Genomic DNA, 23381 nt, shown 5'->3' with positions numbered 1-23381 from the left:
CCCTGGTTGTCAAGCTTGTGATTGTTCGTTGTGCTTTTGTGATTGTTGCTTCTCGCCACTTACATATCCACCAGTTAGATGTGCACATGACTCCTCCACCTGGTTTTTGTTGTAAAGGGAGACTCGTGTTTGTCTTCATAAGTCTATCGATGGGTTGAAACAAGCTTCTCGCAATTGGTATTCTAAGCTTTTCTCTATTCTTATCTTTGTTGGTATCATCCAATCACAAGCTGATCACTCCTTGTTTACTCGCTCTCAAGTCAAGTCTTTCATTGCCATTCTTGTATACATTGATGACATTTTGTTGGTAGTCAATGATCTTAACATGATGTCAAAGATTTTTTAGTCATTCACTTCAAGATCAAGGACCTTGGTAATCTTAAGTGATTTCTTGGTGTAGATGTAGCCAAGTTTCGATCAATTATTGGACATTCTCTTTGACTGGCACTTTGGGGTCTCAACCTATTGTCTTACCCTAATGGAGCAAAATTTTGAATTAACAGCTTACATTTTCATTAAAGCACTTGGTTGTGACTTATTTCATCATTTTGCTCGCAAGTAGAGCATTATGGATTTTTATGTGTCAACTTGAAGGGAAATGTTACCGCACATATATTTTTGTATTAGCCACCAGCCTTTTTCCTTTTTTTTTTTCCCCTTATTTCCTTGGTCAATGCACAACTTTACTTTCCATGTATCGTGTACATTATAGGGCATAATTGTAGTTTTTGCCTTTTATTTAAACACTTGTACACGTCCTTTTACAAATTAATGAAAGAGATTTCTTTTTCATTTAACAATAGGACCTGCGCCAGTTTTAGAGAAGCAAATACGTTGGAGAAATTTTTAGTGAGCTTTAGTTTATTTTTATTTTTACTTCAGGCTTTATTAACACATATAACTCCCAAGGCATTGAAGTTTGTAATCACATGGTATTCTGTCCTCTTAAGTGAAGATTTTTAATAAAATAAAGGGGCTCACTTTTTTTTTTGGTCTTCAAAGAGATACATATTACTAGAAAGAGCATGATAAATCATGCAAGAAAGTGAGAAAATATTTCATAGCCTACTATTTTGAACTTCTTTAGACTTATATTATTGATCATCATTACTGTTTTTTAATTAGTTAAATATGTATTAAAATAGATCTTGTGGTTTATTTTGAGATAAATTTGTCTCTCTATTCAAAAATTGAAATTTCTAATCTCTGTTTTTTTTCGTCATCTTAATTCTTCCATCACTTTTCTGGTAGTTCTACAGAGGTCACTATGTTAGCAAAAATGGCTCATCAAACTCAGCAGTATGTCAACACATGTAGATTGAAATAAAAGACTAATAAAAAATAATTTTAAAAAAACTTAAGACATTATAAAAATTTCTTAGCTAGAAGGAAAAAGGCTTTCCTACTAGCTCCTAAAGTTCTACGGGTGGTGGGATGCTGCCCTTTCATCTTCGGGATCCCCATGTGGTAGTTGCCAATCACCCCCTTTAGTAAAGCCAATAGTCAGATCATATTAGACCTTAGATTGTAAAGTGATATTTTTAACATATTATATGTAGTCATGCTACTTTATAAGTTTATTTTTATGGGATTTATTTAACACTTTTCATACAGGGAACTCCCATTTTTCTCTTTTCTGTTTTGCAAAATTTTATTTTTTATTTTTTATTTTAAAATATATTAATATTTTAATATACACTTGTTGAAATTTCATTGGTGTTGGCGTGCCAAGAGCTCCAACAGTGAGACTAATGAAGAGTAAAGAATTGATTGAAGTTTAGGGGTGTAAGTTATTCGGTACTAGAAAATCCTATTAGGTTGGACTAAACAAATAAATATATTAGTCTCGTCCGGTCTATATATGTCTTAGAATCTCGTTTCTTGGTCCGATCTAGGGGTGTGGTTTTGTCGACCAGACTGGACTAGACAGAATTTGGATGATATTGCATTTTTTAAATTCATTTTCTCTATTTTTTTATTTTAAAGCTTATTATGATTGCTAATTCTCATGGATGGATATGGATAATTTTAATCAAACTTTTTTTAGGTTATTTTCTAGTACAAATATGTAAATAAAGATAAATAGTTGATATTCAAAAGTGTAAACATTGTGGATTCTTTGTATTGATGGACCGAAAATGGTCAAAATATATATTAGGAGTAATTTTAGGCTTTTTGTATGTTTGACTGTTTTACACTAGTTTGGACCGAATTAAACTGAATGGACCAATAGTTAATGGTGCAATTCGGTCTATAGGGGTAATCAGTCACATCTTGGTTTGGAAAAATGGTAGATCAAAATTTTCGGTCTAGTCTATAGGCAATATGGTGGGGTAGCCTAATCATAGAGAGAGAGAGAGAGAGAGAGAGAGAGAGAGAGAGAGAGAGAGAGAGAGAGAGAGAGAGAGAGAGAGAGAGAGAGAGAGAGAGAGAGATTTATATAGAGCGGGAGTTAGAGAGATAAGTTTGAGGAGAAAGTTACGAGCCTGAATTTTTAAAGGCGAAGACGTTATTGCATGGCAACAGGCTCACAGTGATCGAAGTGGTGGCAACAATTTCATAGAGAAGAGAGAGAGAGAGAGAGAGAGAGAGAGAGAGAGACAGAGACAGAGACAGCCAAGCAAAAATTAGGCAACATTTCAAAGCGTAGAAAATGAAATTTAAATGAATTTTACCGACGATATATCACACTATAATAATATTAACTTCAGCCTAAATTACAATTTTCCCTTGCGGCGATTAATGTACTCGATGGAAATTACATATCTTTTTAAGCGAGTTGATTTTTGCCGCGATATGTATCATTGCTTAAAATATTTTTTTACGGAAAAAGTGGGCAGAGATGGAAAACAAGCACTATTTTGAAGTGCTAAATTTTGTGACGATAATATATCACCATAAAAAGTGTGTTTTCATGGCAGTTTATTGTATCGTCGAAAATAATCCCTTGCAATAGTGATTTTTGACTTTTTGCGAGTAAATAATTTGTGCCGTGAAAAAATCTGGCTATAAAAAGTAATATTTCTTGTAGTGGGGGATGTGTTTAAAACGAAACCTAAGACAAAATGACATCATTAAATTTCATTTATATATATATATATATATATAATGAGCCGAGCGGACGGATGAAAACCAAGGTGGGTTGGGGCCCAACTCTGGCTTTGTACCTTGGCACTTCCTACCGGGGGGGGGGGGGGAGGGCACTACTGTCGGTAATAGGGTAGTATCGCCGCTAAAACTCTACCTTCAACTTAGAGTTGGGTTGAAATTTGTAAAATGAGATCTTAAAAACCTCTCATTGCATGCTTGCACAATGTTATTATGTAAAAAGCTTGCAGTTAACTCGAGATTTGTAAGATTACATCTGAAAGCACGTGCTGCTTAAAAAGTTAAATTCCAGAAAAAGAAAAGAAGTATTTATAGGTGACAATTGATTTTCGTTCGGTGTTGTTGTGGAGAAATTATGAAAAACTAAGAAGTTCAAGTAAGCGGAATTTCTATGCTAGACAAACGAGGTTGACTTTTAAAATATGCATCTTTTGATTTTTGAAAAGAAATATGAAAAAAAACCTCAATTATCTCTTTTAGCATTACTCATGAACTCTGTATAAAAGGAAAATTATTTTTGTCATGACTGGTGTAGACATGAGCTTATTTTCTAGCAGTTTGTTTTTAAACTGTGCAAAAAAGAGTAAATATGAAATTTTGTGCATAAATTATATTTTGTGATCGATTCTATTCTATTCTGTTTTAAAGATGTTTTGAACTCTAATATGATATGATTTGATTTCTGAAAGCTTTTGGCATGCAATTCTGAATTTGTGATTTAGTTTGTGGATGGTGATCTGTTTGATTGCCAATAGTGACTTCTATTTGGGTTGGTACTAACTGTTCTGTTTCTAGTGTATTTACTTTGGAAACAAAACGATTTTCTGGTGGTCTTTCCTGAGTATACACTCGGGGCTCCGAGAATAATAAAGAAAATATTCACATGCTATTTATGATCGGCTAGTTACCGAGTTTGCACAACCCTACTACGGGGGTTAAACATGGTCTCTGATGTGATATGATGTTCTAGTATAATGGTAATCAGTTATGCTATACCAAAGCAAATTTTGAATAAGAATATTTTCTAAAACTTTCGCTGTGATATTTTTGATAACATGTTATGATTCTGCATTCTAAAAGTAAAAATATTTTATTCTACATTCTGAACTCTGTTAATGCTCATGTTTGCACACTAGTATATGTTCTCTGCTTACTGAGTTGTTGATAACTCACCCCTTATTTCCACAATATTTTTTAGATGATTTTGGAATAGTTCAGTTAAGGATCAGAATTATGGAGCATAGGTGAGATGACTATTTAAGTATAGTAGATTACTCATAGAAGATTTCTAATGATTGGTGGATTTTATTAAGATATTTTTTAGTATTATGATGATTTTATATTTTGGAGTCTATAAATGTCTTGATGAAATGTGAGTTTTAAATTATAGGAAGTAACTCTTTGATTCCTACAAATCCGGGGTGTTACACACTTTCCTTCTTCTTGCCCTTTCAATGAACTCCATCTTAGTAGAGTCCCTTCACAAGACTTTAACTTCTTTTGTACATTTTGCAAAGGATCTTGATCATCTGCATTATTTGACCATGCCTCTTGAATAATATCAGCACCTTCCTCCTCCAATACCTATTTAGCTTTAAATCTAAATGTTTTTCTCCTCTTTCTCCCATCAAAGTTTTTTTTGCATTCAAATCCAACATAATTGGTCTATGATCAGACATAATAGCATGTAAAACCTTGACCAATCCATTGCTGAATAAGTCTGACCATTTAGTATTAAATACCACTCTATCCAATCTCTCATTTGTGAAGGAGTCATTAACATGTTTATTATTTCAGGTAAACTTGTCTCCAACCCATCCCAAGTCAAAAAGATTATTAATTTCAATCGTAGTTCTAAAATTGTCCATTTGTCTTTCTGGTCTCTCCCTCCTTTTTGACTTTTTAGACTGTGCTAATATCTCATTGAAATCCCTCATTACACAGCAATGTTGATTTTCAAATAATAGTGAAAATAACCCTCCATGTTTCCTTCCTTTTACTCAGGTGGACTATAAAAATAAGTAAAGTACCAGCATGTATTCTTCTCTAAGCAAGCTACTTTGGAGTGAATATGATGCTGGGAATAATTAATAATTTTGATATCCACATCAACAGACCATAGTCGTGCCAACCCCCCTCTTCTTATCAACAAAACATCCATCAAAGTTTAATTTGTTTTTGGTACTTTCCATCTTATAATCAAGTAGTTTTGTTTCAATAAAATAAAAACTACTTAGGGCTTCTTTTCCGTCACCAAATGGCAAAGTTCAGAAATTTTCTAGGGGTTCCCAAACCCCTGACAGTTACAACTCAATGTTTTCATAATGCTTGGCGTGGTTGCTACACAACCACTGCCATTGATTGATTTGTTGAGTTGCTATCTACCAATTCATCAAATCTCCATTTTTTGATACATTGACCTCTACATATTCTTCATCTTCATCTAATAATATTCTTTTAGATCCAACATTCATACTAAAGACAGAAGTATTACCTGCAAAACTAGCTCTTCTCTTCCATCTTCTTTGATCAGACTTCCCATTTTTTGAGTTCCCTTTGTTGTGCTGTGCTTGCATAACAACCAAGTTTTCATTACCGTTATTTTTGCCAGGGGCTTCATCTATGTCTATTTGTTCCAAATTGGGCCAAAGCCCTAGCTCACTAGCCTCTAAGCCCATCTTCTTTTTTATTGTAATACTTGGCTGGCTAAATCCATATTCCCACTTTCAACCACCACCACCACCAAATTTCCCTCACCCACAACCTTATCTTCCACCTTTTTCCAACTTTTGGAATTTCTCGTCTCAGGATTACATTTGTGGTCTTTACGTTCTTTCAATATCCCTTGAAATCTCGACTGATCAATTTCAAAATTTGAAATTCCTTGATTTTTGTATTCCTTTCCCCTCCACCAGATTCCTCCTTGTTTGCTGTGCCATTGACCTGCACTAGAGCCTTTTTTACATTCTCCAATCTCCAACTCTCAGAGCTTTTACCATGATCATTGTCTCTTATTTTGCCATGGTCTACTTCACGACTATTATTGACATTCCTTCTTCTTAAATTTGAGCTTGCCTGAAGTCAAGCTCCAAATTGGTTTTCCTTATTACTGTCTAGCAAGTGTCGCTTTCCTTTCCCATTGCACCCAGGTGGCCCATGCACTAGCTTTCCAAAGGTAAAACACATTCTAGGCAATTTCTCATTACGAGAAGATGTTTAATAGTCATTCCTCTTGCTTGTGACTTCCTGATGTCAATTTCTACTTTAGCTTTGAGGACATTTCCCTAGCCAATTCCATCATCTCTAACATCAGTATCCTTAATAGAGTCAATAGATGCAATGATCTAATTCCCAGTTGCTTGGTTCATACACATTAGTGACAAATTATGTAATTGAATCTAGAAAGTCTCGTAGTCAAAGTACATCTTCTTTGGGGGTGTTGATCCATCAAACAGTTTCAGTGAAAATAAGAAGTTATCAAATAACCATGGTTTTCCCTCTAGCACCCTGCTCCTATCTTATTGATTCCCAAACGTTATTACAAACAGGGGTAACTGCCCCACTTGATTAAAGTGAATGGTTAGATAATATGAAATCTTAGATTGTATAGTAGATATTCTTAACATCTTATATGAGTCATGTCAATTTGTAAGTTTATTTTTGTAAGATTTATCTCTGACTGTAACACTTTTCATATAGGGAACTCCTATTTTTCTCTTTTCTTTTTAGCCAAATTTTATTTTTTATTTTAAAATACATTTATATTTTTATATACACGTTAAAATTTCATTGATGTTGGTGTGCCATGAGCTTCATTAGTGATACTAATGAAGAGTAAAGAAATGATTAAAGTTTAGGAGTGTAAGTTATTTGGTCTGGACTAGAAAATCTTACCAGACCGAAGTGGACCAATAAGTATATCAATCTAGTTCAATTTATATATATATATATATATGTCTTATATTCTCGATTTTAGGTCTGGTCCAGGGCTGTTGATTTTTTTGGACTAGGCTAGACCGATTGAAGTATATATATAGTTTTTTAAAATATTTTTAATATCTACTATTTTATATCGTAGTTATATAAGGTAATTATGTAATTTTCATCTAACTTATTACCATTGACCATATGCATTTGGAATTTGGGTGATATTGCAATTTTTAATTTAATTTTTTAATTTTTTATTTTTAACTTTATTCTGATGATTGCTAATTCTCATGGATGGATATGGATAATTTTGACAATTTTTTAAATTTCTTTTAGGTTATTTTCAAGTACAAAATGTGCAAATAAAGATAAATAGTTGATATTTAAAAGTGATTGTTGACTGTTTGTATTGATGGACCGAAAATAGTCAAAATACACATTAGAAGTGATTTTAGGCTTTCTGCTTCTAACATGGAAGATCAAAAACTTCTTCTATAAAGTCGTGTTGAAAGTACCAGAGCAGATGATTCTCCTTAACATTTGCTTAAACTATGTTTAATAAAAAAACACTTGACACTTTTTTTTTTTTTTTGTAGCACTTGACACATGATCAATATTAATCTTACAAACTAAACAAAATTTCTTTTCCTAAACGTATTTGCAGGAAATACCAAATGAATAGGCTAAAGGAGAGTTGAGTGATGCTGAAAGTTTGATGGAAGAAAGAGTAGATACGATATTAAATGAGTTTCTAAAAGATTTCAAAGACGGTTCTTTAGAAGCCAACGGCTGGCCTGTCATTGTGCTTGCCTACATACTTTCAAAAGCAGCTTTGATTGCCTATACAAGAGTTGTAGCCAAGAAGTCTCCATCTCTACGCTTCAACTATGCTTGTCCTGGCTATGTCAATACAAATATAAACTACAATGTTGGCATCTTAATGGTTGAAGAAGGTGCTGAAAGTATTCTGAGGTTAGAACTGCTTTCTAATGAAGGCCCTTCTGGCCTCTTCTTTTCTCGGAATGAGGTCAGTTGTTTGATTGAAATCTAATTTGTTTCCATAGACTCTTCACAATTACTAGACATAAAAAAGTTAAATACAAGAATTATTCTTCTGGTTTGGTTTTTGGATAGATTGATCCTTGAATACGGCTTGTGAATAAGCGAATTAACGTCACAGGGACTTTGGGGTATAGTGTCAATATTTGCAACATCGTACTTGTCCCCACTCAACTTATTAATTGTTTGTCTCTCATTTTCTATTTTTATTGGCATTACCATATTGGGATTTCAAATAAATTGGGTTCATTTTTTAAGCTTCTCATTACCCACTGGACTGAAGTCCGAGCTCTTGCAAGAAGGATGCCTCATGTTGCTTCCTTTCTTTACTCTCCGGATTCTGACGTTTGTGCAGCAGGTGTTGAATGATCTACTCTTTATAGGTGTGGGAATAGATAAATCAACATAAATGTAAGAAAAAGCAAAAAGTGTACATCAATCCCTATATAGCGGGACAAGGAAGATACAATAAGTCTGAAGAAGAGTCTTGCTTCGAAGTGTAGGGGGAGAGAGGGAAACTAGTTGGCTCAGCTCTGAAAACTGACGGACAAGAGAGTAAAAATTAGCAAGTTTGGATTTTATATAAATGGATTCGGATCAAAACGGGTTGACCTGTTGAGAATTTAGGGATGTCAAATTGTGTTAACGGGTCGTGTTTGTGTATTATCAAAATATGTATATTATATTAGATATGTCAACCCTAATCCAACTTGTTAAATTTATCGTGTCAAAATCTCAAATCCTAATACGATTCATTAATATAACGGGTAGTGTCGTGTCAACTTGTTTTGACCCATTAGTGAATATTATGAAATAAGTTAACATGACACAATATGACCCGTTTCAAAATGTTTATATAAATGGATTGAATAGGCCTGAAATTAACCCATTTGACTTGATTAAATTTAGTATAATTTTATATAAATGTTAAAATCACAATATTTATAAAAATTATAAAATTAACTACAAGTCCAAAATTATAATCCAAATAATAAAAATATCGAAATTAAAATTTTAACAATTTTATTTTTAAGTATGAGGGTATAATTGTAATTTTAACTTTCTTAACGTGTCATAGCGGGTTATAACGGGTTGACTCGTTATCAACCTGTTAAACAATCGTATATTAATGAGTCAATCCGTTTTGATCAGAACCTGTTAAGACTAAATCCTAACTTGCTATTATCGTGTCATGTTCGTGTTGGGTTAACGGGTCGTGTAACATATTGCCACATCTAGTTAATATCTAACTAATAAACAGATCAACTTGATTAACCCGAAATCAACTTGTAATTTATAATTTTATTATTATTGAGTTGTAATTTTGGTATTTCAATATTTAATGGTGCGGTCTGGTCTATAAGGTAATTGGTCATCTCTTGGTCCGGAAAAAGAATGGATTGAAATTTTCAGTTTGTGACCCCCCAGACCAGATCGGACCGGATTAATTGCACCCCTATTAAAAATCAAAGCACAAGAAGAAAGTTCAAAATTGAAAAATAAGGATCCCAACAACCCTCTTGTTTTGCAGGCAATTTCCATGCAACTATGATTTCCTTTCTTTTAGTTTGATTATATTCATTATCTTGCTCAACAGGATCTGGGTGACTAGAGTTGTTGGAAACTTGATTAGCTTAAGGACAAGATTGGTAATTCATGTTCATGGGTCATACTCGTGTCATGTCAAGTCATAGACATTTAATTATATGGATAAACTAGGACCTGACTGTTAAGCTTAATAGGATAGACCTTCGTGCACCCAAATAACTTGGTAAAATTTGTAAAGTCTTTTGTTGGTAAAAGATGGACATTTAAGTCAAGGAATCCTCCTTGGTTATCAATCATTATATTATAAAGAAAAAAATAGAAAAATGTAAAACTATACAAATTTCTGAAAAAAAAAAAAATTTACAGATTACAAATTTATAATAAAAAAAACATTACAATCTATCTTGGAAGTCATGCATCAAATTCTCTATTTCAAATCTCTTGGATATTCTACCCATGGCATAAACCAAAATCCCTCCTTACGTGTTCGTGTGGCGGCGGCCAGCACATACGTAGGCCAGGTCATCTCTCTCTACCCAACGGAACAATATTGTGTACATTTTTTTATATTAATATTGCTGAAAATCTTCTGCTATTTGTATGCTTCTCATATCATTTATGCGAGTAACATGGGCCATTTGTGCAAATTCAGAGCTTTCCACACAAAAGCTCGATCTGGGCCTAACACATTGAGGTAGGATGGCTTCTAAGAGCATTGGCAATGGACTAATCATTGCGAAGTCTAAAGTTTAGTTAGAATGGTAACTTTTAGCTATAATATCAAATTTTAATTAGATGAGTCCACATTGGACTAGTTATTTTAAATGTAAAATAATAATATAATATTATATATTTTAATAATATTAATTTTTTAAAAATATTTTACAAATATAATTCATATATTCATTAATAATTTTATTAAAAAATAAGGACCAATCTCTGAGCTACATGAGGACCAACCTCTCGATGTAAAAGCCTCCATTTTCTAATATATTTTTTTTTGATAGAAATAAACTTCATTTCATTCAATGAAACCGAAGTTACAGCTGTGACTAATCAACACAAAGAAAAACCCAGATTATCAGCCAAACTACACATCTGTTAGGGGCTCCTCCGACCACAAATTTCTTTGTGACGGACATTGTCTTAACTTCTATAAACTCTCTCTTGATAACAATCAATAGAGAAAGCGCTCTCTTAAAAAAGAGCTAATCGACCTCTCTTCCAAATAAGAGAGGTACAAACAGACTCCATCCTCTCAAGGAAGAGGAGTACAACCACACTCCATTCTCTCAAAGAGGAGGAGTACAATCACCCACACACCTCCTAAGGAAGAGTGGGACTCAAATGCTTTGGACACTTGGTCCAATAGCCTATTTCTTTTTTATTATTAAACCAAAACAGAACATAAAATACTTAGAAAAAGCAATCACAAAAACACTTGCAATAGGGCTATAGCACGTGGGCCCAGTCTAAACACATGGCCTAGTCTAAACAAAAGGACATCCTGTTAGCACGTTGGAGCCCTTAGGGTTTCTTCATATTTTGTAGTCGCCGCCACCCCTCTCCCTTCTTGCTTCTACCTCCGTGAGTCCACCACCACACGAGCATCAGCCTTCGCAGGCATCACAAACCACCGTTGCGCAGGAAGCCCATCCATTCTAGTCTGGCGTGTGTTCATCTTGCTTCACTGTGTAGGCGGCTCCTTCTGTCCGTAGCAGAGCATTTTCTCTGTTTTCCTTGCAGCAAACAGAGCACCTCTGTCCATCTCCTCTGACGTTTGGCTCCGAGAATGAAAACCAGAGAGACCAACATGCTGAAATAGCCTTGCTGTTTTCCTTGCCGATATCCGAGTTTCTTCGTCCCTCTCATCTTTGATGAAAACCCAGAGAAACTAACACTCAATCCAACACTTAATCCACTATGAAGGCCAACCACACGTTCGCATAAACCCAAAACCTGATTTCCGAAGGAGAGGTGGTTGCTAAAGGCTACTGTGCGACAGACACTTCCAAAGAAAACGCCCTTAAGCCACCATAAGACAGCCGCCCCAAGCCGTATTTAAAAAACCCAAACGCCTATAAAACAATAAAAGGAGGGAGGGAGGGGGGAGCAACCTCCCTCTTTAGGGTTTTTTTTTGCTTTTTTCTTTAAAGAGAAAGGTAGACAGCCAACGGCGCAATCATTTTCTAATATTTTTAACTTAATGGACTTCACATACTCTTGGATAATCATTGTAACCCTCTCTGCTTTCCAAAATTGTTAACTACAACGCAGGAGCAACAACCACCTTTCTCACTTTTCCTTCAGAATCAATTTTACACAAATCAGCCCACCCGCCAAGAGTTAGTACTAGGCACTGTCATTAATTTGACACAATTACGCCGTCGATCCCCACTGCCTTCACCACTGAAAGCCAGCCAAAGAAAATATCAAGAATTGCACGCGAATGCATCAAGGAAATATACAGAACACCATGCTCAACCTGCTGCAACCATGCCTAACCAACCTCTATTTTTGTTGAGTAAAACAGAGCACCTCTTAGTACACCGAGCATTGCCAGCCCTCCATGTCACCTGCAGTCACCGCTTGTGAACCACTCCACGCCACCTCCAGTTGCACATAATAACTTCCATGAAGAGAGAATGGAATATGAGGGAAAGAGAGAGGAGTTGTTGGACGGAAAATAATATTCAATGTTTTGATCCTCCTACAGTAACTCACTAACAATGGCGAGGGAGACTAATTTACTGTAGCATAAAGCCAAGATAGCATGAGTTTAGCTAGTGCAATGTAGGAGCTTTTTGACAAATATAGCCAAATTTTAGACTGGCATTGGGCAATGGCGAGGCTATTGCCATTGCCAATGCTCTAAAACATGCATCATTCAGAAAAAGGAACAGTCCAAAGCTTGCGACTGCTAAATACTAAGGAGCATTGGTAATGGATTCTTTAATCTTCATATTCAAAATTATATCTTTTGAATATTGATTTTGAATATGAAGAAAAATTTCTATATTGGATTATGTATTTTTTATCAAATAATAATAAAATAATAAAGAGAGAGAAGAGAAAAAAAGCGAGAAAAAGAGAGAAAAGAGAGAGTTGGGAGGAGAGAGAAAAAACAATTAAATATAATTTGGAGAAGGAAAAAAAGGTCTTCATATTTGAATAAGCACTATATATAGTTATTTATAATTATAGATATGAATAAACCAATGTAGATTATTTTAAGGACATATTCTTCAAATTCAAAGATGAAGATAAAAATAAATAACCCATTGCCAATGCTAACACTAACATTACAGTACTTGACTTGCTGAATGGAACGATCTGGCTTGACTAGAAGTATAACAAGAATTTGAGACTTCTAAGGATTTCAAAATCAGGGAGTTTCTACCTACCTTTTAACGTAGTAGTAGCAAAAATCTGCAAGATTAATGGACTGGACAATTTCGTAGATCAGGATAACCATTGGAAGCCAAAACCATAACCCAAAGCTAAGTTTCAGTAAGCGGCCTAGAGTATATATCCCATACTCGAGTAAAAGAAGGAAGCCGGCCATAAACAACTGAATTGTATACCATATGTGGCATATATAGCAGTTTTGAGCTTCATTATCAGACCTGCAGAAGCCAATGTGCACAACTCAAAAAAGTAATAGCTTAAAGTGCCATGAGCGGTGGACCTCCGGAATGGAAATTTAAGAAGGCCAGCCAGAGTAACTTTGAAACCATACCTTTGTGTTCTGAATTGCCCGCAGCAGCTGGGGTAGCATTGAAACAGCTTCGAGATAAACACAGAAGGCCCCGAAATTCCTGTTTAAGATACGATGCTGAGTTGTAGGATGGATTATAAATGATAGCACGGCACCAAGAAAAGATCAGAGGGTAAATTGCCTAAATAGGTTCACTAATCAGAATACATTAATAAAGTGAGTATTACTATTTGCTTTTCAATGCATCACATACACTTAAAAATGCCTAGAAATTGTGGAACTGCAAATATCAAATCTAATGAAAATGTCAGGAGTACAGTAGTCCTGCTAGACGAACCCAAGAATCTCTGAGAACAAGGAAATATGGCTCTGTTCATGGATGCATAACCAGATCAAGTGTTTTCAAATCAACAAGCCAGACCAGACCTGACTTTTGATTTACACTTGGGGAGGCTTGAATTGGCATGCTTATTAGAGCATAAAAAGGTGAACTGAATCTTGACTATCCAAACACCCCAGGAGGGAATCATTAAGCCATACAAACTATGATGACCTGATCATTTATAACAGAAATAATACAAGACGGAACGTTGCTTTGTTCTGCAAAATGATTGAGGACCCACCACATAGTAAATCTTGAACTTGTCACCATTGTTGCTGAATCAAGAAATTCCATGAGAAAACTGCAAAACAAGATCAGACAATTTCCCCTGCTTGCTAGAAACTGATGCCAGGGCACAAAGAGGGAAAAGAAAGAAGGAAGCTTAATGCCCATCAACAATATCTGTGATATGCTAGGAGTTCAGGGAAAGTACATTTTGCAGTTTTGAACCGCCATCATTATTTCCAGTTTGCACCCAAAACCATCAAATTTACTCAGTTTGCAGTACCCTCAGTCAATGATCATGTTACGTCCTATTTTTCATCAGTTTTGAAAGTCAAAACTCTAATCAAGATGCAAATTGAATAAATTGATAGCTTAGGGTTCTAACTATCCGTTTTAGCATCTCAGGGAATAAATTACTTACAAAAAGAAAAGTATTTCAAGGAGTAAATTGAAAAAAATGGTAGTATTTCAAGGGTGCAAAATATAATTTTCCCCCTCTAAATTGAGAACACCAACAAAGAATTTCCCCGCTATAAAAGAGCCACAGAAATACTTAGGCTAGAGTACCAATTTCAGTATCCAATACCCAAAAGAATTCTATTTTGCCCACAACTTTAATCTATTTTCCCCTTTAGTGTAAAAAATATTAACTTTTGGTATAAACCACAAGGCCCCATTCCAAATCAGAACCAAAAACCACAAGGAGATGAGTGTTGCAGCACAGGTCGTCTCCTTGGTGAGCTTGTAGATAAGTGTTGCAGATGACGTGATAAAAGAGGGCATATATATATATATATATATAGAAAAAATATAGTTACAAGCACAATTGTGCATTAATCTATGTACCAATATGATGTGATTGGTCAAAAAATAGATTTTATTGAAAATAATGTTAATTTAAATTTGAAGTATAAATAAATCAATATTAATACACAGATTAATGCATAACTGTGTTTATATGTAGCAAAACTCATATATATATATATATATATTATATGCATAAACTCTAAAATTTTGTAGCTTGGACTACCGCATCGGTTTAAAAACAAGAGACGTACGTCGACCGTTGAAACCAAAGAATTGAAGCTTCATCCAAACTCTAAAACCACATTACCGCGCGCGTGCCCAAGTGTTCTATTCCTACTACAATTTGGTTAACCATAAGTTGTGCAAATATTGAGATCGATCAAAAAACTATTTTCTGTATTGTTTTTTAGCAAAGCCGAAGAGAAACGATCGAGCAGAAAGTCTGAGCACGAATCCCTAAAGGTAGGCAATCTTCTGCTAATCCCCACTTCCCTCTGCATTATTTCTAAGAGTCTTGGGGATACTGAGATCAAGCTAAATTATTAACTCCAGAGAAAAAGGAAATGGGGAGTACGTTTGGTGATGGAGAAAGTTGGGTGAGAGGGCCATTGATCGGCAAAGGAGGTTTTGGGTCCGTGTTTCTTGCCACTTTGAAGAAACCCAAACCAAGGTTCGTTTGTTTCCCGTCAACCATGGCGGTGAAATCTGCAGAGGTGTCTGTTTCTGGTTCGCTCCAGAAGGAGAAAGAGGTTCTCGACAACGTCAAAGGCTCCCCTTACGTGATTAACTGTTTGGGAGAAGAGATTACGACCCCAGAAAAAGGCGAGATGGTTTACAATCTTTTATTGGAGTATGCCTCTGGAGGAACACTAGCAGATTCAATCGAGAAATCCCATGGCTGTCGGTTGCCCGAAACTGATGTAAAGCGCTATACCTGGTCAATCCTCAAAGGGCTTGGTCACATTCATGACCGTGGTTTCGTTCACTGTGATTTAAAGCCTGAGAATGTTTTACTCGTGCCCACCATTGGCCCCGGCGGTAATTTTGTAGCAAAGATTGGAGATTTTGGGTTGGCGAAGAGATCGGCACAGAAAAAGAAGAGGAGGATGGACTTGGACTTTTACTTGAGAGGCACGCCTCTCTATATGGCACCTGAAGCGGTGATTGAGAATGTGCAGAAGCCTCCCTGTGATATTTGGGCTCTTGGGTGTCTTGTGTGCGAGATGCTTACTGGAAAATCTCCTTGGGATAGAGAGGAAGAGTTGAATGCAGAGGAGCTTTTACAGCTGATTGGCGATGAGCGTGAAGTTCCCAAAATTCCAAATGGTGTTTCAGATGAAGCAAAGAGTTTCTTGAAGTCGTGTCTCGTGAGGAAACCCATATACAGATTCACGGCTGAGATGCTAATGGATCATCCATTCCTGACCGGTATAGGATATCAACTAGAAGATGAGTACATGAAGAAAGAAGAACATGAAGTGGCATCTCCAAGCGTTTCCTGTAACGAGACTGATTCTGAGTTTAGTGGTTCTTCTATTTGCAGCTCGTTTTCTGTTGATGATGATGATGATTCGACCTTGTCTAAGTTATCTTCTTGGCCGGAAGATGGGGAAAATTCGGAGGTCCAGAAGTCAGATAAAAAGCCTTTTGCAGCTTCTTTGAACACCCTCCCTTCAACCATACTTCTTAGAGTTTAACAGTTCCTATAATGAACTTTTCAATTGGACAATGTGGCAGTTCCTTGATGTGCAGTGCGTATATATTTTTGGAATGTAAGTTGTAAGTTGGATTTTTTTTTTCATTATTTTCTATATATGTGAACAACGAGGCCGGGAGTTAAAGAAAGTATTAGGAGGAATTATTCTGATCTTGTTCTTATTTCATAATCTTGTAAATGATTTCGTTTGAGCTTCCCGGCCATTGGTCTCGATCGTTTACTCGATCTCTGTAAAGTCATCACTCATATTCAGGGTGTTTCAATTGATTTTAAGGAAAAAATTTATTTCCACTATTTGTTTATAGCATTAATTAATGAACATCAACACCGGCCAACGCGACAGATGACTTGAGATAAAACTGATAGGGATGAGAAGCTGGAACACAACAACAATGTGACAAAGAACCTCATGATACCCGAACCTAACGCATGTAGATATTCATCTCATCTGTAAATTTTATACTAGTTTCTTATCAAGTGCAGAAACACTTGAAGAAACATGTAAATGAGTATAAATATAACAGCTACTCCAATTCAAACTCAAAAGTACTGAGACGGCCTTTCCATCATATTGTAAATAAATAGATTGTCAATGCTCAGAAAGAAGACACATCCGAACAAAAAAGAGGCAGTCATTCTTGGGTGGCAGGGCTAACTTCACAGGATTTGAAGCACCCTCTTCAATAGGTAATATGCCAGTGTTTCAATTCATATCTGTCTTGACAAAGCCTGGGCAGACACTGTTGATGCAGAAACTTGGATACTCTTTGGCTAGGATTCTTGTATAAGCATTCATGGCTGCTTTTGAGACTGTATAGGCAGATAAAAAAGTTGGCCATCCTTTGGCTGCCAGTGAACCTTCTTTTAGAAACTCCTCCAATACCTCATCCACTTTATCTTCCATAAGGTTTTCAGCATCAAGTAAAATTCCTTCAGCCCATTTATTTTGAATTTTCTAAAACAGACAAGAAAGAAAGTATTTTTAAAAAATAAGCTAATAAGATGAATAGCATAACGTACAAAATCATCTATATGTAAAAAGTTAAATTTGTAACTTTGGGCATTTTACAAAATATTATGTTTTTGTTTTCATATTCAAAAATGAAATGAAATTTGGATACATTTTGTTTTCATATTCAAAAATCGTATGATGCTACGTTTTTCAAAATTATCGTAAGTTTATTAATGTGATCACAATTCAGGGACGAAACCAAGATTATTTGTTTGGAGGAGCCGAACACTTTTAGGTGTGGAATAAATAGTTGAATTGATATTTTATAGGAATTCCTCTAAAAAGGTGATAAAAAATGTGTAAAAAATAAGACAAAACAAATAAATCTCAAATTTATATTTTTTGTCATGAACACTGATAGTTTTTCATATATTACAATTAAAAAGTGAAGTTGAGCTATGGAAACGATCTATATAAAAATTATAAAAAAAAAAAAAAGTTAATATATATAAATCATAAACTAAGTTTTGCATTACATTGAATAATGTATAGCAGGAACATATATTTAAAATCTTTTTTAAGTAGCGCAATTACATACTGTATAGCTAACTATGTACTGAATGTGGAGGCATTTATTAAATATATTTCACCAAGATAATTACAAGATTTAAAAGATAAAATAGTCTAATGTAAATATTATATTCTAATATAGCCCCCACTAGCCCCCCTTCTTGTCGCTGAATAAATTCCTTTATATGAATTTAGACAGTTCTTCATTTTTCAATGCATGCAATCAATAAGCCTAAAATTTTTTCCCTTTCATCTATCAATACTGCTATCGTTTGGTGACCTCAGGTACTTGCCGGAGAAAAATGGCGGGCTTTTGAGAGTCTCCTCTCTTTTTCTCTCTAGAAAAAGAGGTGGAGTGGGAGGGTGCAGAGGCACGTGGAGTTGGTTATAACAGAATTGGTGGTGGCACATTTCGTTGTCAGGAATATTCTCAGGGTGGTACAAGGTGGCAGGACGGAGGAAGGAAGGTAGTTAGTAAGAGCTTTCAGGAGGTGAAGACCAGTGGAAGGAGGTGTTGCTGCTGCTGAAAGGATGGAAGAACTGAAAGAAAGGTGGAAGAGGCTCAGGTTGCTGGAGGGGGAAAGGTTTGATATAGTTATTAACGATGAAGCTTCTGAGGAAATGAAAGACAGAGAGTCAAGGAGTTTGGTGGGGAAAGTCTGCTCGATGAGAGCCATAAGCAAAGAAGTAATGGGGTCCACGATGGCCAGAATATGAAGGATAAGCAAGGAAGCTCAGTTTACTGAGGTAAGCCACAATGTTTTCGTTATAGTCTTTGAAAATAAGATGGACATGCAGAGGGTTTGGAAAGGGTGTCCCTGGTTCTTTGATAATCAAATGCTTGTTTTGAAAGAATTTGTGGGACATATACCTGTGCATCGGGTAAACTTTGATTTTGAATGTCTATGGGTGAGAATGCATAACTTGCCTCTATCTTGTATGACAAAAGAACGAGGAAAATAGATTGGAGGCACGGTTGGAAGGGTAGAGGATGTAGATGTAAAGGATGATGGGAGTGGTTGGGGCAGCTATTTGAAAGTACTCATTTATCTGGACTTAACACAACCTTTAGCAAGAGGAAGAACTATCAATGTGAAGGGAGAGAGCATATGGATTCCATTTAGTTATGAGAAGATGCCGAGAATATGTTTTGCTTGTGGGTGTGTTGTTCATGGAAGGAAGGGATGTTCTAGTTTAGTGGGGGAGGTAGAAGGCAAGGAAAATCGATATGGTATATGGTTGAGGGCCAACCAGGGTGCAAAAACCAAGAACTTTAATAGATCATACAGAAAGGAAGAGGAGGCAAATAGCTGGAGGAAAATGGAGGATAGTTTTATATATGGTGGAGGAAATAGTAAGGCATTTGATGGGGAGGATATAAGGGGGAGTAAGATGAGTGAAGGGCCCAATCCGAAGGGTGGGGAGGAAAGTAAAGGAAAGGATCCAATAGAGAAGGTGTTTTTTGTTGGAAGAAAAGGGGCATATTCTGCTCAAGAGAACTGTGTGGAGGAGAGTGGGTGTGAGATGCAAGGACATTCAAAAGAAAAGCAAGGAGAGGGGGGTCTCTATGAAGTGGAGTTAAGGGAAGAGGCAAGACTGTGCATAATGGGGGGAGGGGGGGGGGGGAGGATTCTGGTAATATAGGTGAGAAGATGGTTTCTGTTGAGGATCCAACTAAAAGGGTAAGCAGCGAGGAAGTAGTGTAGGTGGTTAAAAAAGGGGTTTGGAAGAGGAAAGCTAGAAAAAAAGATAAGAAGGAAGGGGCTGTTAACCATGTAGTGGTCAAACAGAGGCATGGAGAGGAAGATGAAGGTGCTCATGGGGGTGGCAAAGCTGGGAAGAGGGGGAAGTGGTGCAGTGGGACAGAGGGAGGAAGGATTCCAAATGTAGTGGCAGGGGCTGAAACAGAGGGAGGAAGGATTCCAAATGTAGTGGCGGAGGCTGAGTTTCAGCCCCGCCAATCAACATGAAAATATTAAGCTGGAACTGCCGAGGGTTGGGGAACCCTCGGACAGTTCAAGATCTCTGCAACATGGCAGAGAAGAATAAGCCCAATTTAGTTTTCATTATGGAAACCAAACTTAGTAATAGAAACTGTGAAGGGTTGAAGAGAAAGTTGAATTGTAAGGGTTGTTTTATGGTGGACTCAGTTGGCAAAGGAGGAGGAATGCTTCTCTTATGGAGTGATAACGTGGGAATTGAAGTGGTAAGTTACTCCCAAAGGCATATTAATGCCTGGATTGAAGATGTTGAAGCAAAGGTAAAATGGTTGCTCACTTGTTTTTATGGGCATCCTAAAACAGTTAAGAGGAAGGCCACTTGGGACTTACTGAAATCTTTTAAACCTCAAGAACATAAAGAGTGGTGCATAGTGGGGGACTTCAATGAAATTCTCTACAATGATGAGAAGGTTGGGGGCAGAGCCAGACCTGAAGGGCAAATGGAGTTATTCAGGGAAGTTATTCAGGATGGGAATCTTTTTGATTTAGGATGGCAAGGAGATAAGTACACGTGGAGCAATTTACATAGGGATCAAACTTACACTAAGGAAAGGTTAGATAGGGCTGTTGCAAATCCAGCTTGGATAGAGGTTTATAAGGAAGCATGGGTGGAAGTGATGGTGACTGGTACATCTAACCATAAGCCTCTGCTTATTCATTTAAAAATGATAAGTTCTTGGAAGGTTACATTCAGAAAGCTTTTAAATATGAAGCTAACTGGGCTTTGGAGGAGGAGTGTGAAATGATCCTGAAGAAAGCTTGGCAGTGTGATGTTTTTGATAGTAACCAATCCAGCAGAATGATGGAGTTATTAAGTAGAAGCAAAGAGTTTTTCCAGAAATGGAGTAAGCAACTCAGGAAGGCTGGAAAAAAGGAGATAGAAGAGAAAATAAAGTATTTGTACAGATTGCAAGCTGAGGAAAATAGATTTAATGTCATTGAAGTCAAGAAAGTAAAAGAAGAGCTATGCTTGATGTTAGAAAAAGAGGACCTGAAATGGAGACAGAGAGCAAAAACTAATTGGTACAAGCTTGGAGAAAGAAATACAAAGTACTTCCATGCATGTGCTAATCAAAGGCAAAAAAGAAATCAAATAATAGAGGTGGAAAATGACAGTAATATAAGGGTCACGGGCTTTAATGATATTGAAAAGACATTCAGAGCATATTTTGATAAAATCTTTCAAACAACAAGGCCATCTACAAAAGATATGGAGGAGTGTGTGATGGGTATCGATACAAGGGTTACACATGAAATGAATTTGAGTTTGTGAAGCAAATGGCACCATTCAAATCACCTGGACCAAACGGTTTTGGAGCCTGCTTTTATCAAAACCATTGGAGTATTGTAGCTGATGAAGTGTGCAAGATTGCATTATCAGCACTTAATGGTAACTCTATGGACCATTTTCTCAATTATACTTATCTTGCCATGATTCCCAAAATAAAAGAACCCAAAAAAGTTTGTGACTACAGACTTTTGTAATGTAATCTATAAAATTGTCTCAAAAACCATCACAAACAGATTCAAAAGAGTGCTTAGTGCTATCATATCTCCTACACAAAGTGCCTTTCTACCTGGGAGAATGATTAATGATAATATTATGATTGCTTATGAAATGTTACATACTATGAAAACAAGAAAGAGGGGGAAGGTGGGGAGTATGGCCATTAAGCTTTACATGTCAAAAGCTTATGACCGAGTGGAATGAGAGTTTTTGGAGTTTGTAATGAAAAAGATGGGTTTTTGTGAAAAATGGGTTAATCTCATTATGAAGTGTGTTAGGTCAGTAAGTTATTCTGTTTTGATCAATGGGAAGGTAGGTTACAAAATTATTCCCACAAGGGGTTTAAGACAGGGTGACCCTTTGTCACCCTATCTCTTCCTCATTTGTGCTGAAGGCCTTAGTGCCATTTTAAACTCTTATGAGAAGCAGAACTTAACAAGGGGTGTGCAAGTGAAAAGAGGAGGGACAAGCATAAATCATCTCCTATTTGCGGATGACTGCATTTTTTTTGGTAGAGCAAAGCTGGAAGAGTGGAGCAGAATTCAAGAGTTGCTGAAAAAGTATGAAAGAGCATCTGATCAGTTCCTCAACAAAGAGAAGACATCAGTTTTCTTCAGTAGCAACACCAAGGCAGAAGATAAGAGAAGAATTCTAGAAGCTGGAAATTCGGTTGTTTGTGGAAATTATGACAAATACTTAGGTCTTCCTACCATAGTAGGGAGATCAAAGTACCAGACTTTCAGCATTCTAAAAGAAAGAGTGTGGCAGAAGATAAATAGTTGGAAGAATAACTTCTTGACATTGGCTGGAAAAGAAGTGTTGATCAAGGCAGTACTTCAATATATTCCTATTTACACCATGAGTGTGTTTAAGATGCCCAAACGACTATGTGATGATATTAATGGCATGTTTTCAAAATTCTGGTGGGGCAAACAGCAAACTGAAGGGGGAATATAATGGAGGAAGTGGGCCAAGATGGGTGTTCATAAAGGAAAGGGTGGATTGGGGTTTAGGAATCTAGCTCTCTTAGCAAAATAGGGATGGAGACTCATCAAGAATCCTGGATCACTTGCAGCAGTGGTTTTCAAGGAAAAATATTTCAGGCACTCAAGTTTTATGGAGGCTAAGCTTGGGTCACAACCATCCCTTATATGGAAAAGTATCTGGTGGGCTAGAGATTTGTTGCAAGAAGGCTTAAGGTGGAAAGTGGGGGATGGAAGAAAGATAAAGATATGGGGTGACAAGTGGTTATCTACTCCTACTTCATATGCTGTCCAGTCACCAATAGGGTTGATCAGTGGTGAATATCGGGTTGAGGAGCTAATTGACAATCAGTAAAGAGTATGGGATGAAGAGAAGATTAGATCCATATTCTCAGGTGATGAGGTCGAGCAGATTTTAAGCATACCCTTGAGCAAAGGAAAGGTACAAGATAAACTTATTTGGGGTCCATCAAAGAAGGGTCTGTTTATAGTCAACAGTGCATATTATCTGCAATTGGAAAGACTAAAAAATAGGAAAAGGTGGTTCCTCAAAGGAAGAAAAGATTGACAAGTGGTGGAGGAGTATATGGGATTTGAAAGTGCCAAGGGTTGTCAAATTCTTTATATGGAGGGCAGGAAATGATCTATTACCTACTAAAAATAACCTTTTCAAAAGGAAAATAGTAGATGAGCAAGGGTGTCCTCTATGTGGTGCAGGAATTGAAATTGTCATGCATGCTCTTAGGGAATGTACAGCTGCAAATGACGTGTGGTCAGATTCTCAAAGTCTGGTTCAAAAATAGAACAGCACAGAACAAGATTTCCTTCACATGTGGGAAAAACTAATGTCAAGATTGAATAAAAACCAGTTGGAGGAG

At 36.4% G+C, this 23381-nt stretch overlaps 1 protein-coding gene across 1 annotated transcript; it reads left to right on the top strand.

Moving 5' to 3' along the window:
• The first annotated feature begins 15149 nt into the window (after positions 1 to 15149).
• On the top strand, positions 15150 to 16524 carry LOC122309652 (mitogen-activated protein kinase kinase kinase 20-like). Its single transcript, XM_043123190.1, has one exon. It carries the CDS (start codon positions 15338 to 15340, stop codon positions 16469 to 16471), a length of 1134 nt encoding a protein of 377 aa, XP_042979124.1. The 5' UTR covers positions 15150 to 15337; the 3' UTR covers positions 16472 to 16524.
• The last annotated feature ends 6857 nt before the right edge of the window (positions 16525 to 23381 follow it).

Source organism: Carya illinoinensis, chromosome 1 (genome assembly GCF_018687715.1).
Source record: "Carya illinoinensis cultivar Pawnee chromosome 1, C.illinoinensisPawnee_v1, whole genome shotgun sequence".
NCBI classification, from domain to species: Eukaryota; Viridiplantae; Streptophyta; class Magnoliopsida; order Fagales; family Juglandaceae; genus Carya; species Carya illinoinensis.
Note: the sequence above shows the minus strand (reverse complement) of the source record. Positions and strands in the feature narration are given on the sequence as shown.